The sequence below is a fragment of the Platalea leucorodia genome (assembly GCF_965183815.1).
Source record: "Platalea leucorodia genome assembly, chromosome: 3".
Lineage (NCBI taxonomy): Eukaryota > Metazoa > Chordata > Aves > Pelecaniformes > Threskiornithidae > Platalea > Platalea leucorodia.
Window position 1 is genome coordinate 64,644,712 of NC_138825.1, and position 16,742 is coordinate 64,661,453.

Genomic DNA, 16,742 nt, shown 5'->3' on the forward strand with positions numbered 1-16,742 from the left:
GTCTCTGCCATTTCCCACGCGCAGTCACGTAGGGGCGGCGGGAGAAGGCGGGCGCAGCGGGCCCCTTTCTGCGCCAGCAAACCCCTTTCTGCGGGGATGGCGACTCCGAGGTGTCTTTTCTTGGCTCCCGCCCCCCCAGCTCCGCCAGACACGGCCGGCCCCCACCCTGTGGCGGGCCTGGCGGCGGGCAGCACCGCCGCGCCTCCGGCCCCCCTCGCAGGCCCCCGCGAGGGGAGGGCGGCACCGCCGGTAAGCGGCGCCACCAGGCCGGCAGACGGGCGGCAGGAGCTCCCGCGCAAGCGGCCCGGGAGGCTGGCAGCCGGCTTCCCTCCTTTTATCGCCAGGTCCAACCCCGCTCCCGCCGCCTCAGGGCGCCAAGGCCGAAAAGAACCGCTGCCCGCCCCCGCTAGCGCAGGAAAGCGACCTGAGGGGGACGGGGGCCGGGCATGCGCACAAGGACGGCCCACACCCGCCTCCCTACGAGCCCGCCCCGGTGCGCGGGCGCCCTCCCTCAGGCCGCGCCGCCCCATCGCGCATACTCCTCGCCGCCGCCGCCGCTTCCCGGCGGGAAAACCCAGGGGGGTGCGCCGCCTAAACCGCCCCGGCGTGAAGCGCGGGCCTGGCGGCTGCTTCGTTCCTGCCCCTCCTCACCCCCGCTCTCCTCCGCGCATGCCCAACGTGCGCTGTTTCCTTGGCAGCTGTGATTGTTTTCGGCAAAACCACCTGCGCGGTGCTGCGAGGGGGGGGCGCGGGAGAGACCACTGCCGCCGGGAGGCAGGGCAGCGCCGCGGCCAGCCGCTTCCCCTGCACTCCCACGGACGCGGACGTGAGTGATCCCCTCGCGGGGCCGGGGAGCGGGGCCGCTCAGGCAGGGCCCGCGCCGCGGGCGGGGAGGCCGCGGGCGGCGGTACGGGGTCCCGCCGGGCGCTGCCGCCGCTCGCCCTAGTGCGCGGCTCTAGAGGCGGGTAGGCTGGGGCACGCCTCCCCGCCGCTGCTCCCTCCCCCGGCTCCCCTTCCCTTGTGCCGGCACTCCCCTCTCCCGCCGCCGCCCCCTTCCCCCGCCCGGGGCGGGGGGCTCAGCCCGGGCCTTGGCAGCCGCTACGGAACGCGTTCTGGCGCGGCCGTTGGCGCGCGCGGCAGCGGCGGCGGCGCGCGCGGGCGGTGTGAGGCGCCCAGGCACCGGCCGGTGGCGGGGCCGGGGGGCGGCGGGCGGGCAGCCGTGCCCCGCAGCCCTGCCCCGCAGCCCTGCCCCGGGCCCGGGCGGCGCGGGGAGTAGCGGGAGCTGGGCCCCGCACCTCGCGTGGTTGCTCAGCCTGGCGGCGGGGCTGGCTGCCGGGGCAGGCAGAACTGGCGGCCTGGAGAGGCCAACGCGGCTGTCGTCTTCTGGCCTCGGTGCGGCGTGGTGGCATGAAGCAATGCCGCGCGGAGCCCTAATCCCTTGATTATTTATTTTTTTCCCCCTCTTGCTACAAGCTTTGTAGTTTACTCAGGTGGGATTGCGTGGTCAGCTTATACCCACGGCACGTGAAAATACAGCACATCGCCATGCCTGACGTGTTAAGCCCCAAAGCGGTGATGTCTCCCTCGCGCGAGGAACGTGCATCTGCACGTTAAATGCAATTAATCCCGTGGGTTAGTCTGGTTATGGCTCGTGCTGGGAGCGTTCCTTTGTATCTTTGTTGTTTACCATTATTCCTCTACACAAAGCAAAATGCCACTTTGGAAATAAAAATACTTAGGGTGCTCTCTTAATGAGAACTCATTTTCACAATTATGATCTAAGATAAGGCAGAGACTTAAAATGTAGTAAGCAATGGAAGTCAGCTGTATTTCCTTATACAGAACTCAAGTCCGTAGTTTTGCCATCGGCGCAGACAGAGACTGTTTTCAACCTTCTGACGAACAAAAGGTGCCAAATCTGGGGAAAAAACAGCAGTTACTCTGAAGCTGAAGCTTTCTGATAAGTTACTATTAGAAAATTCAGATGGGTGGCACCAGCTTTCTTAAACATCCTTTTAAATGAGTGCAAACACAAGGTTTTTACAGGCACATGTAAACTGGTAGAAAGCTACTGCGCTTTTAGTAGTGTTTATTTGATATGCAGGTATATAGGTATTTACATGGTAATAATAAAGCTGTCTGTCAGTTTTCTGGACTTAAATACTGAATTTTCATGAACAAAACCAGGTTGCTTTTTGATGTTGCATTTATCATTAGCGAAGAGGTACATTCAACTCAGTGTTTTTTTGCTGTATAATTCTGGGTTAAAGCTTTTCCAAGTCTCGAAGTAGTGATACCTATAGATGGCTGAATTAGAAACCTGCTAGTAAACCCCAAGATTTCCCACTATGATGACTGATCTCATCTAAAAGATGAGAAGTCAGCAAGGCCCGATGTTCTACTTGTTTTCAGCCACTGAAGATTACATTCACTTTTTGCAATAAAAGAAAAATGAGGGGTTTAGTTTGTGAAAATCCCGAACTGTGCAATTATTTTTTGTCAGCTTGGTTTCCTAAATGGTCCTAATTAGTAGGAAATTTGTCACTTCCCATTGTGTAGTACTCTTTCTATATGTTTTGCTCCATTATAGTATAGGTTTATTTTTTTAATTTTTTTTTTTTTTTTTAGTGATCAACGAAAGTGTTTTTCGTAAATAGTGGGCTTTGTGGCATGTTTTGCATAGAGAATTCCTACATTACGGATGCAGAATATAGCAACTCGGTATTGTAAAATATTGTGAAAAGAGCAACAATTTAATGTAGAATCGCATCTATAAATACAGATGGAATATTAGAGGAGAGGAAATCAGATGAGTTTCAGGAAGATACATAGTAATTCTTGGAAGTTTGGGCTTCATGATTTTGTTTTCCTGGTTATTCCTGATGGCTGGAATATGCCACTGTTCCAAGTATGTATTTTTGTCGCTCCTGGATTGCTTTATATTAACTAGCATGGAAGAGATCAAATCTGATCAGGCAAAAATGCATTTTACAAGATTAATCTTAATAATAACTTCTTTTATTCAGATTGAGGCGCTGTGGTTGCTGAACTTTGATGTAAGATTAAATCCCTCCTATTTTAAGGTGAGATTATACTGAGTAAACAGCCTTGTTCTTACCCTTGTTGATTAATGATCTATATTTACAGGAGTCTAATAGTTGCTTTAATGCACCACGTCAAAGGTCATGTAATTCTAAATTGGAAATGTTTATAAAATAATAGCACTATGATTAGAGGGCTTTATCTTTTAATGTTATTGCCACAAGAGGATAGACTTTTGCTGAATAAATAGGGGTAAATAGAAAATGATGCACTCACTGGTGAATTTGGCAAATCTATGCATTTTACAGAGAGTGCTGGTAGACATGAGGTGAGCCTAGCCTTTGGAAAGGTGTTTGTTCCATTATAAGCAAAAGTATCTGCAAAATTAATTTACCTAGTTTTTTTTTCTGGTGTGATTTATTTAACCTTTGACTATAAAATTATTTCCATAATTGGAAATTGGAACAGGTATGCGCTTTACTTATTTTGCTGTTGTGTTCTATATTGTCTCTCATATTTTTTGTCTTAAATTTAAGAGCACTTCAGCATTTCATTTCTTGTTTGTAGTTATTTTTTCTGACGGGTGGTTGAAATCACTCAACTAATCATAAGAGACTTTTCCATGCTCCTGCAGTCCTTAGTGAATGATTGAAGTGATAGAATCTGCTGTATTTTATAACTATATTTAATTTTCTGTTCTCTCAAATTATAAGTATTTTCTAGCCAATTGTGAATCCGACTGCTTGAAAAGCAGCACTTAATAACTATAGTACTTTTAAAATGGCCTTTTGATATAACTAAGTACAAATTGCAAAAGCAGGTTTATTTTTCAATAATATTTTCTGTTTACATTTCTTGTAAGAAGTGTTATTTTTAACTGTTATTGTTTTAGTTGTGACAGTAAAGCTTTGCTTTATGAGTCAAAACATATTTTAGTTAGTGAAAATATAGCTACCTTGTCAGTGACATGATGAAGCATATTATAGAACAAAACATTTTTTTTTTTCCTTCCTATGAAGTCCCTTCTGGTCATCCTTGCTCGTTTCAAACAACCTTAGATTGTTGGATACTTAGTATAGATGCTTTGCTTAATACATGAAATAAACTAATGACACTTGGCAACTGACTACTCAGAACCTCTGTAATCCCAAACCAACTCTGACACTTTGCCTTTTTTTATTCTGAATTTGGTTTGGTTTGGCTAGCCAGCAGACCAAACTACTCTAAGTAACAAATGTGAAATGACCTGAAAGTATGTAGCCTGTGGCGGACAGGGAAGAAGCCAGTAACTGTGAAAGAGAGATGAGAGGCATCTGAGGGTACAGGAGTACAGGTGCTTGGGGATGTAAGTGTAGCTTCGGCTGTTTCCTATACTGGTAAGATATGTGTGCCCAGGAGTGATTTTTAGTGTTGAGGCCCACTATTAAACTCTCTTAGCCCCAAATCAGAGTGGCTGTATGCAAACTGCCAATTAATAACGGTCCATACTAACTCCTAAACTGTACCGAGGAATTCCTTGGGTGAGTGTTAGGTGGTTTGGACCAAAACGGTGCCGAAGATAATGCAGCCATATAGCCTGGCAGTATTTACTGCTATGTCTTAATTTATTGGGATAGATGTAGTCTGGGTGTCCAGTCTCATGTCCAGTGAACATGAGCTAGTGGTGTCTAACAGAAGGTGTTACCTAGGGAGAACTTGGAGCTATTGCCCGATGGGCTATCAGGGAGATAGGTATGATAGTTCATTGCATGGAAGGCTAAGGGGAACATAGCACATTCATAGAAAGCTAGGTTTCATTAGTTCCACTGTTTACAAAACAGCTTTTTGTATTAAAGTTTTTTGTAAAACATTCTGAATTTTCTTGATGAAAAGATAAAGCTGTGTAATATTTTTATTTGCCTTCAGGCTTTGTTTGGATTGCATTTGTAGGCTTTTCTCCACAACCAGGAGGGCCTAACATTTTTTTCTTTAGAGAAATGAGTTTCATGTAATTGCTTGTCTGCTTTATGTAAAATACAACTGCTTTATGTAAACATAAATATTTAGAGATTTGTAATAAAGTTAGATTTGCTGGCAGATATTAATCTTTGCATTGAAAGCTGTCAGCTTGCTGCAATGTGACTTTTTTGATCATGCTGTCAGGATAGGAACCTGATTAGAAAGGCTTCAATATAAATGGCTTCATGGGTCATTATTATTTAAATAAACTGTAGGTTTTTTTAGAAGACTGGAGGACTACAGTACTGAAGTATTTGGCTATGGCCCAGAAATATATAGCTAATTAAACTGCTGTACTGTTGGCTTTTATTTACTCTCAAATAACAAGTATCAGATAGATGCTGAGAATCCTGAGCTGAGATTTGATGGCAGAGAACTTCTAATAATTTAGACAAATAGTCTAGAAATAGATATTTCCTTAAAAGACCTGTAGTCATCCTTGATGTTAATTAGCATGCACTCAATTGTTAGGCTAAACTCTATGGACCAGTTATGTTACTGAAAGTTGTTAATTACTTCAAACAGAATGGTGAATTCTGAGGAAGAAGCAGCTGGTGTGTTGAGCCACTTCTAACTGAGGACTGAAAATGCCAGCAGGTAAGAATACTTTGTGTTTGATTTCCAATACATATTTTATATTCAGAACTAGATGCAAATGATAGGAGTTACTTCTGTCTATAAATTTTTAATGCTGCATTGGCTCCATTTTGAGTCCATGTTTATAGCTGATTTTCAAAGTGTTGGGGGGTTTTTTATTTTTTTATTTTAAATTTGGGGGCTTTTGTAAAAATTGTAATTACAATGGTAAATATGTCGTAGCTGAGGATTCCACAGCCTTTTTCAGTGGTGTGCCAGGCTGCATTTTTAATTCTTTAGCTACAAATTAAGCAGTACCTCATGGGGGCTAGAACACCTACTGCTTCAAGGGTTGAAATGCTGCTGATCGCAGTGTCATGATTCACAGAAAGGCAGGGGCTCTCAGCTCCAGCTGATTTCGGATCTGTGCATGCTCCTGCCTCTTGCAGATCTGTGTCAGGGTGGTGCTCCTCTGGGTTCCAGACTCAGTAAGAACCCAGAGCTGCTGCTTCTCCTGGAGACAGCGTATCACCTCTGTTATCAGTGTGCTACTGTTCATAAACAGCGAGGGCAATAATCTGCGCTCTGCTTTGGCTAGCCCGAGTTTTCTGCTGGTCCTGATGTGCATGCCCTTCAAAATGCGCTTTCTTCAGGAAACAGAGTAGACGGCGCCGACTTCAGCAGCAAGTAGTAGCCTGGCGTGTTTGTACAATGTTGCTGAGTTATCCTTGTGTGGTTTATGTTGTCAGTGGAATTTCTAAACTGAATACTAAGTTAATCTCTTGGTAAACTTCCCCTGATAAAATAATTCTAGTCCTTTGCAATTTTAAAGCGTGATTGCGCACTTTTTAAACAATGGTGATTATTGAGCTAGTGAATCATACTCTAGATTTCTCTTCGCAGTTGAAAGTGAGGCAAAGGCAAAAACCAAAGTACGCTTTGAGGAAATCTTCAGACGTCATGCTGGCCTAACAGACACAAAGAAATCAAAGAAAAAGAAGTTTGAGTCTCAAGAGAATATTGTGGTGAGTTTGAACACATGCAAGCTTTGTTTGGTTGTCTTCCTTAATAGAAAAAAGATCAGGAAAATGCATTTTAGAAAGAAGATGTAAGCATTTTAAAAAATAAAGTATAAAGTGTATTTCTGCACATATCCTTTGTTTTTGATGTGGCTTTTATTTGTTGTTTGTGTACCAGCAATGCATCCTTGTAATTTAGAGGTATGCCAAAATTACATAGAATATAATACTGGTAAAAAGAAAGCGGCACGTGCAGGCAGGCACTCATTTAAAGTCTGCAAGTACTTTTTTTCCATTCACATTTTTCAGAAAAGTTTTAAGATTTTCAAATTCACTATTGACTTTAGTGGGAGTTTGAGTGATGGACTAGTAGAATTACGGCTGTAAAAGTATTTAATTTTGAGAGTACTCCATTTGTGTAATATAGGTACATCTATGTAATACATCTGTGAATTGAGAACTGATGAGAATTTATAGTAGTATCAGAGATAATCATTAACTTTATTCCATTTCCTAAAAATTACTGGTATAAGAATTTACAAACAATATTAAACAACATTTGAAACTTTTTTTTTCAATTTGATCTCAGTAATCAGCATATTTCTGCATGTGCTGAGCTTGGTGTCTGACTGGTCCCGTGTTTACATGTTTACTTAGGCAGTACACGTGTATAAAGATTGGCTTTGAAGATTTTGGCCTTAGCATGTGACTTGCAGATTAGGAATGATTCTATCACCCTGACCTTATGGTTAGATGACATTTTTGTTTGTGGCATATCTCTCATTAAAAGAGCCTCAGAGATTCCTCTGAGTTATGGTTCATATTGTAGCTTTTTTCCTGAACAGAAGAATAAATGTTTAATGAGTCCTATATATAACAATTATTGACTTACAATGTTTGGAATTTCAAAAGAAAGCAATTCGCTTAAAAGACAAATGTTCTGGTTTTTTATTTTCCTCCTGTTAGGTTTTATATTTTCAGTCTTTTCTCTTACAATTGCATCCATACCAGATGCTGGAAGTGAGTGTCCACTCTTTAATACTCATTTAAGACAAAGGAGTGGTATTTTATATGATATCAGAACATTACATGTATTTTTTATATATATTTGGAATAGTTCTATTAAACTTAGTAGTGTTATGCTGAAACATAATTTTGTCTTTAGATTGAAGATTTGAAGTTGATATTTGTGTGGATTTTTTTTATTTTGCATTCCTTGAAGTATATGGTATTTAGTCAATAGTCTATACAAAGAATCAATGTCATGTCTAAAATATAGCATAGAAGAGTTAGAGGGTGTTTTTTTTCCCTTTTTTTTTTCTGACATATGTGTAAATACAAGACTAAATTCTTCCTTGGTTAGGTTTACTTTTTTGAGGAAACATGAGTTTTTAAATCTGTACTTTTTAAGTATAAGTATTGTTGAGGACATAATTGTATGTTCATATGCAACTACATATTACTCATAAATATTTTAAACTTTGGTTTTAAAACTGATTTCCATTCCAGAAGTCTCTGATATAAAACACTAGTGATTTGGAGTTACCTCGAAACACTTAAAAATCACAGTGAACTCAATCAAAAGTTAATGGTATACACACAAATTAAGAAGCGTTTTTAGGATCAGTGTGGAAGCCTAACTTTATGGTTTTGTCAAAGCCATAGATTTTTACCAATCAAAGCACAAAAAACCTAAGAACTTGAGGAGAACGTGTGTTGAAACCTAATACTGACCTTTTGAATATTTCCTTAGTGTGGCAAAGTTGCAAGAGCTCAGGTTGGTATTTTCCATGCTGGTTGCATTCAAGTAGAAATTTCTGTAAAAGCTTCAGCAAATAACCAGTCATTTCTGTGTAAGAAATAAATGTGTATGGGAGGGGAAGAGGAGGTAGATGGAGGATGCTGGCTGGTTTTGTTCCAGTTTTCTTCACTTTATATTATTTAACTGTATGGAGTTTCACATGTCTTGAAATAATGTGAAATTTATCAGTGATGGTTGTCTTTGTGTCACGCACTTGCCGTAAATGGTCTCCCAGGTTTGATCAGAAACAGGTCATGGTTGAGAGCATACTTCCACTGGAAATGTTCCAGTCTGCTTCTTTCTTTTGTCTTTACTGAACATAGACTTTCTTAGATTAATAAAACCTTTTCCGTCATAGTCTACTGTTTCCTTGAAACCTGAGTTCTGGAGCTGCAGGAGGTTGCTGTGATCTTAAACAACAGAAGTGAGGGTAAGGAGGTTGCCTGCCCATTTGCCTGTTCTGCTTTATGTGCCTGTTGCCTGGAGAGCCTGCCTGGAGAGAAGGGAAGCAGGAAGAGAAAGGGGTGATGTCAGTAGGGCAGAATGAGTTTGAAGTGACAACTGATAGGAATGAGGAGCTTGTAATGGAGATGGAGATAGACGTCAGCTGTGGCCAGTGAAAGGTCTGCTTTGTTGTTCAGTAGCCACAGGTGCAGTGGGTATGAGGCCTGAAGGCATGGCTTGAAAAAACAAGCAATTGGGACATAGTCAGAAAGTGAATTTGCTAGTATCCCTTCCAGGGTTAACAGTCACCATATTTATTTTTACCAGTTGTACCTCCTATTACAAGTTGTTAGAATGAGACAAGCCTCAGACTGAGCAATGCCCAGATAGATTCATCTGTCTAAAGTCAGTGTGAAAATGATTGAGTTTGTTTGGTTCAATCTAAATTTCATGGTGGAAAAGGGGGTGTTTAACTCGGAAAATGTCAGTGAAGTTTTCTACCAGGTGAAAAGCAAGATCCCTTTATGAAGGCAAGAATTTCTTCCCTAAACTGTAGTCTGACCAGCTTACAACATTGGGATGGGCACACATTGATAACTAAGGTTTTGTATTCAAGGCAGGACTGCAACAGATTTATCCATTTGAAGCTTTTTACTTCCTACCTCACTGAGTCTGCTCCTTCCTATTCTTCGTAAGGCCCTGGATGATGGGTTGGAGTCTGGAGTTTCATGAGGGTACAGGTAATAGGAGTCTATCTCCAGGCTTGAAAATTCTTGTATTCTTTTGAGTAACAGGTTTCTTGTAATTCACTACTTTAGCTTCTGTCTTAGATGTAAAACATAGCCTGCAGAGCTTCGAGGTTGTAGAATTTTCCCAAGGTCTGTTTCATAGCCCATTTTTTTCCATAAGCTGAGTAATTGTTGAGATTTCCACTGTTTTTTTTCCCCTTTGTTTCTTATATTTAAAATAGGAGAACTGCTAATAGTTGACTATATGCTTGACCCACACATTTTCTCAATGTTTTCTGTTAAAATCCGGTGAAACTTTTCCAAGCCCATCCTATCTGTAAATTAAAGGTCTTCTAGCTTTGAGCATCTACGTTTTGTGGTTTTATATGAGCAATGGCAGTAAAATTGGTTCCCTAGTATTTTCAAATTTTCTTACACATCCCACCCAACTAGCCATCATGACAAGTCCATTCATTACCAATTCACTTGTCAGTAAATGGTCTTTTACAACCAGTACATATTAGCCCCTCAGTGGGCTGGCAATGTCCATTCCTAATTTTTCAAGGTGTGCCTGTATTATGGGAAGAAGTTCAGGTACCTCTATAAATCTGGTTATCTGAGTTTCCAGATACCCTGGGCAAAATCACTTCATGTGTTTCCAGGTTCCACACATGCATATTTGAGAAGCCTTTTTAAAAAGGAGTAAGATCATTAGGCGTTGTCCCTGCTGTCAGCTCTGGAACACGAATGGCAAGTGACGTGACCTGGGGTTGGCTCATTGTGGGACGAACCTTGTGTGTTAGCCCACCTGTGTGCATCTTGGCTGGTGCCCATCTCTCACTCCTATCAAGCCAGGAGTGCAAGCAGGTCTGTTCTCAGGGAAGAGTGCTTCCTCAGCCCTGGTGGCGTAATGTGGCTGCGGAGCTGTTTTGGAAAAAAGCCTTCTCATTTGTTCCATGCTTTAAGCTGAGGAGGTCAGATTCAGGTCAGCAACCCTCTGGAATTACTCCAGAGACAGGGCTATCCTCTGAGCTGCTTTTCCAGCCTAACCGCTTTTTCTAACTCAGTTCAAGTGTATTTATATATAGACAATTGCTCTTAGTTGAGCTCTCTCTGTCCTGCATTTCAGAGAGAGAATCTATACCAGTATCCCTGCTTCTGCCTGAGACCTAATCTGATGGTTTTTATGAACTGCTTGGCTTTTACTTGATTGTTTTGTGACTCCCTCCCATCTTTCGTCTCTGTTTAATTACATCATGTAATTACAACATGTGGAAAAAGTGGCCTGAGTTAAAACCATACAGGCTATGTATCTGAGGAGTTTGTGTTTGAACTGCTGAAGCAGCTTTGTGCTGCCTGCAGTATCTATTAATGTTCCTGGAATTTGCTGTAGTTTGAGATTGTGGTTTATTTCATTATGAGGATATTCTGTATTTTTTTTCTATGAGTAAATTTGCTAAAATTAAGTGAGTGTGTGCTGCTACTATTCATGACACACACTTGCGGATGTATCTTTTTGTTTGTAGACATAATAAATAACAAGTTCTAGTAAATATTTCAAGCAAGTTTTTGCAACAACTAGGTTTCTTTGAGAAAATGATTTTTGAATATCAGAATTATTTTAGAAACTCTTGAACAGGTCAAAGATGAGGGCTTTTTGTTTAGGATTTGTTAAGAAATTCTACTTCTCAGGCTTAATGGATTAATGTTCTATCAAAGGCAAAAATCAGCATGACCTTAGCTATTGGTCGCAGTTGGGTCTTAATTGCCAGTATGTTTTAACCTTCATTCCTTACACTCTGCAGTTAAAGCTATTTGTACAAACACAGATAAGGAAGTGGACAATCTATTAGAAAGCATTATTTGTTGTTTTTTTGTTTTGTTTTTTTTTTTTTTTTTAGTTTTATATAAAGCTTGTTGCTTTAATTTTTTTATTTCCCTTCCTCTATTCTGTATTTCAAGTTATTTATATGAAATCTTCCACATCCTCTTAAATCATTGACTTATGAATAAAGAGGATGTTACTGGTCTATTTAAGCAAGTAAAAGATGAAGGTACAAAGACAGGTTTTTTCATGATTTGATATTGAGATAATTTAAACTATTTTTAGACATGGGATGCTAAAAATAAAGGTACCTACTGAAAAGATATATGAATGGCTTCAGATTTTTTCTGATGTATTAGATAAACATACTTGCATGAAATTCTAGACGATTTCGTTTTTAACTCATACTTTAATAGGACAGTGTTGTTTAATATGTAGCATTAGTAAGTCTAGTTAGTGCATTTTTAAGCTTTGTCTCTAGTTTCAGACATCAGCTTCTATTTCTGTGTTAAATTTTGTCTTGGTGTATATTTCTTGTCACACTGCTTTTATTTGACAATTTTCCTGTACAAATAATAAAATTCCTTGATTTGTTTTTCTCTTCCGTGTTTTTACTTATGTACTTCAAACTTTCCTTTCTTTTTCCTCCCTTCTCCTTCTTCAGTACTTACAATACTTTCCTTGCTCTCCATATTCTCTCTTCAAATGTCAGATGTGAATAAAACATGATAGTGATGAAGGCTATCAGGCTCATGTAATTAAGGGCATACAGTATGGAGGCAGATGACTTGTACGTTGAGTGTTCTCTTCTTTCTAGTCATGGAATATTATTCTCGCAGGTGGGCATTTTTAAGTCAAGATCCATCCTCCGAAGCATGGTTGCTGTTGCAACTTCATTCTCTGTTTTTTCTTCTTATAAGCTTGTACATTTTGGTGATCACTTATTACACATATTGTCCTTTTTTTAAAAATGTTTGAGGCACACATGATTCTGTAACTGGGAGAAGTATCCCAGCTAGAAGGGGAAGATGCCTGTGTTTACTGAGGGAGGAAGATGGTCTTGGCAAAGAAAAGATTGTATGCAGATACTTATCTTTTCTCCAACTGTTTTTTATTTGCTTTCTTTATGTTTTAAAGTCCTTTCTAGTGTTTCATGTGGAGACTCCAGAGAGTTTTATGTAAGACAACAGAGTAAATGAACCTCAGTGACTTTATAGAAGTTCCGTCAAGGAACAGAGATGTGTATGTCAAGCTCCTTACAGAATTAAGCCTTAGTTACTTGCTGTGTTGTTTGGAGTTATCATAGCATGAGTTGGATTGGAAGGGACCTTTAAAGATCCTCTAGTCCATCTCCCCTGCAATGAGCAGGCACATCTTCAACTAGATCAGGTTTCTCAAAGCCCCCTCCAACCTGACCTTGAATGTTTCCAGGGATGGGGCGTTAAAACTTCTAGTAACCAGGAATAGAAACCTGAAGGAGGGAGGAAAGTTTACAATGTGTTTTCTAAAAAACACCAAAAGTTGGCAGAAGGAGTGCACAGACAAATGCATTACCTGAAATTTATCTTAGCTGGTTTTACTAGACTTGGTTTTTAGATCAGCTCTTTGTTATTCTACTAAGAATAATGGAGGGGGGTTTATTCAACTCTATACTTTTTAAAAAAAAAGTCTTAATGGAAATCTGTTTTTCAGTTTTAGCACTTTTTAATATAATTTCATTGTCAAACTTTGGCAAGCAACTTTCAGTAAAAGAGACTACAAACAACTGAGCCTGAAGCCTGTCTCTAACATGTATTTTAAATAGATGAAAATACTTGATTTCGTGCTGCATGTAATCTTCAAGTCTTCCATAGTCTAAAGCATTGGCATCTGTTTATGGAGTAGACTTGTTGATGTCTTTTTTTAGTGGATATACATAAAAGTCATTTAAAAACATAGTGAAACAAAATTGAGGATGAAATGCCCAAATGCAAAATGTTTTTTTTCAGTGTGAATTTTCTGTTGCATTTCAGTCTCTGACTTCTTAAATTTAAACAAGAAAATAACTAGATCTTTGATATCCTTTTACTTTGTGTAATGTTGCTAAAGAAATAACATAAAGTACTGTGTATATTCTTAGAACATAATTTTTAGTACAAGTATGTTTTATGTTCTTTTCATTTATAGCTTGACACCTTTAGAAGTAATATTGATCTAGCTAAGGAAAGTGTGAATGATGAAGCAATTATAAACAACACATATAATCCTGAAGAAGAGAGTCCCCGATTTACAAAAAATAAACTGAGAGAGAAAGCCTCAATTGCAGAGAAAATAAACAATGATATTGTTAGTGGAGAGGAGAGCAAGCAACCAAAGTCTGACAAGAAGAAAAAGAAATCACTGTTACAAGAACAATTTAATGAGGAGGAAGATTTATATGAAGCTAAATTGGAGAGTTTTGAGAAAAAGACTAATGGTTTTCCAAAGAAGAAAACAAAAAGTAAATCACAAACAGATGTATCTCATCAAGAAGGTGATAGAAAGATTAAAAATTCCTTGACTGAAGCGAGAAATGTAACTGAATTAGATGAGGAAGAAGAGCTAATTCGAGCCTATCAGCTGCATGTGGCTGAGGATGAGGCGAATGCAATTAAAAAGAAAATAAGAATGAAACTTAAAGAACAGATGTCTGAATTTACCTCCAGTGTTCAAAGCCATGAAGTTGTATTGAACAATGAAGTGGGCAAAAAGAAGAAAAAGAAGAAAGAAATAGCAGTTTTAAGTGAAGCTGAAACAAGGTATCATGATAAACTGTATACCATGTGTCTGTAAATCTTAAGCGAAATGTTTCATTTTGTTTTAAGATAGGCAGAAGCTTTCTGATAAACTGTACATGTTTTCTACGTGATAAACTGGATGATTCTGTTATGAAAAAATATTACCAAATACTTTTTCAAAATGCTGTCAAGATTAATATTTAACTCACAGATTCTGTTTAACCTTTAAAAAAAATATCCTCCATTACTATCTGATGTTTGTTTTCTGTGGAAGTCACTCTTAAGTAACTTAAGATAATTTTGTGCATAGTTTTTTTAGTGATGAGTGATGGTCCTGATCCAGCAGAAGAGTATTAGCTTAGCTCTGTTCACATGAATGGTTCTGCAATGATCTGGAAATTAGGGGAAAATGAAGGGGGGAGACAAATGAAAAAGGCAAGACACTGATGTTGGGGGTGTGTGTTGCATTTTCAAGATACACAGATGATGAGTTGCAGAACTAAAGAGGAAGCTTCAGGTGGATTAATAATGGTAATGAGCAATTGTATCCATATATGCAGTAAAATGCAATTGCTGACAGTAATCCATTACATTGCAGTGCAATGTCCCTTTCTGAGCTACAGCATCATCCAGTAGAAGATGGCAATGAAAATCAGTCATTAGAAAGACTATTTACATCAGAAGGACAGAAACTGGAGGAAAGCGTGGAAAAACAGAAACCTAAAGCAAAGAAGGTTAAAAAGAAAACCAGAAAAGGTCTGCCAACAAAATGTTAGAATGGTGTACTGCTTTGCTGCTTTATCCAAGTCTTTTTTCTTTTTTTTTTTTTTTGTGCTGCTACAGAAATATTTGTCCATAGTAGTAACATAGAAGTGATTGAGCTGTTGAAGTTACTTATGTTTCTTTAGTTACTTAATTGTATTTTTGTTCTTCCAATCCTGGGGCTGATTTAAATAAAAATGTTTGTTAATAGGAATAGATTATATTAATTAATATATATTCATGTGTATGTTCATACATGTTTAAAATGCTGCAAATTTGATAATTTTTTTTTAACCTATTACATAAAGAACACATTAAATATCATTACTATTGATTGCTAAGACAATACAGAGCATTTTTATTCCTTTAAACTGTCACTAGTGGAACATAATAACCTCTTTACTTGGTTCCTATTTCTAGAAGAAAACACAGAAGTTGCTGCAGAAAATGATGAGGAAATGAAGAATTCAGAAATTTCAACTCAGTCTAAATTTGGTTTTGATGATGATCTTGTGTTGGGAGTTTATATCCATCGATCTGATCGACTTAAAACTGATCTCCTGGTATCTCATCCCATGGTTAAAATCCATGTTGTTGATCTGAGAAGTGGCTTATATGTCAAGAAGGATCATAGGTGAGTTTTGATAAACTGTTTCTGTTATCAGTGATTAAATACATAGATTCTTCCCTAGAAAATTAAATATGAAAATAATGCTGAATTTTAAGCTTGCAAGGTCATTCATTAGTTTCTACATCTATGATAATGCATATATATACCTACAGTAAATTAGAGTGGTATTCTTCTTGGCACTTTTAAAAGCTCTGCACTGCTGTATTACTCTCAAGGTGCCCATATTTACAGCACAGTTCATTCTGTATTCTTTCCAGACAGAAAATTTCCTAAATCTCAAAAATATGTAGAATCCAAGATTAGAATAAGTAAACAAAACTCATGTAGCATAAATAGTGCCTGCCTTTTCTTTTTTATAAAATAACTTCTAAAATCCTGGAATTAAGTCTGGCTCTTCGTATTTCTAGTCGCTTCAGTTACTTATTTCTGCTGTCATTATGCATAATTTTCCTGGAAACCAAATTTTAACACTGTTTAAGCAGTAGACTCTACCATAATCATTATGCATAAATTTGGTAACAGTAACTTGATTGTTAGGATTTTGAACTTCAGGCTGTAGCATTTCTATATACATTGCAAATTGTCTTAAATTTTGGGTGGTTTTAGAAATTATTTTTTTTTCTAAAATCAAACAAATGGTATCTTCTAAGTTTCTTTGCTTTCAGGAATTGAAAATACTGTTTTGTTTGAGCTGTTTTTTTTAAGGCACCATAACAATTGTAACTGTTTGAAAATTTTCAAACAGCAAGCGGAAAGTTTCATCTTATTATGAACAAGAACAAATAGAGCACATTCTTCCTATTATGACACAACCATATGACTTCAGACAGTCTAAATCAACAGTTCCAGAGTGGGAGGAGCAAGTCATATTTAATGAGCGTTTTAGTTATTTTATTCAAAATACTGAAGAAAGCCCTCGGGTAATCCTGTTTTTTGAGGTAAGGTTAAGTATTTTACATCAAATTTCTGCATGTTATGGTTTTCTGTTTGCTCAACAATATATATTTGACTGATTCAGGTGTTTTATTTCAGTTATATTGGGTTAATACCATAGCCTTAAGATACAGAATTAAGTGGAGATACCAAAAAGTGGTCTATATGATTTGTGAACTATATAGGATTTATGAAAATGACACGTGAACATTTTCCCTTCTGTCTCA

At 39.1% G+C, this 16,742-nt stretch overlaps 1 protein-coding gene across 6 annotated transcripts in view; it reads left to right on the top strand.

The window, feature by feature from the left end:
* Positions 1 to 561: 561 nt before the first annotated feature.
* AHI1 (Abelson helper integration site 1) overlaps positions 562 to 16,742 on the top strand; it is a 98,413-nt gene continuing 82,232 nt past the window's right edge. For 5 of the 6 annotated variants that reach the window (XR_014227618.1, XM_082306413.1, XM_082306415.1 and 2 more), the window contains exons 1-8: positions 562 to 826; positions 3,027 to 3,083; positions 5,566 to 5,637; positions 6,520 to 6,641; positions 13,600 to 14,210; positions 14,788 to 14,945; positions 15,372 to 15,585; positions 16,328 to 16,520. Coding sequence is in view for 5 of the 6 variants with exons in the window: in XM_082306413.1 (XP_082162539.1) it covers positions 5,628 to 5,637; positions 6,520 to 6,641; positions 13,600 to 14,210; positions 14,788 to 14,945; positions 15,372 to 15,585; positions 16,328 to 16,520 (1,308 nt within the window). In the remaining variant the exon portion in view is untranslated. The remainder of the gene's footprint in view (positions 827 to 3,026; positions 3,084 to 5,565; positions 5,638 to 6,519; positions 6,642 to 13,599; positions 14,211 to 14,787; positions 14,946 to 15,371; positions 15,586 to 16,327; positions 16,521 to 16,742) is intronic. The other variant, XM_082306414.1, reaches the window with a different exon arrangement.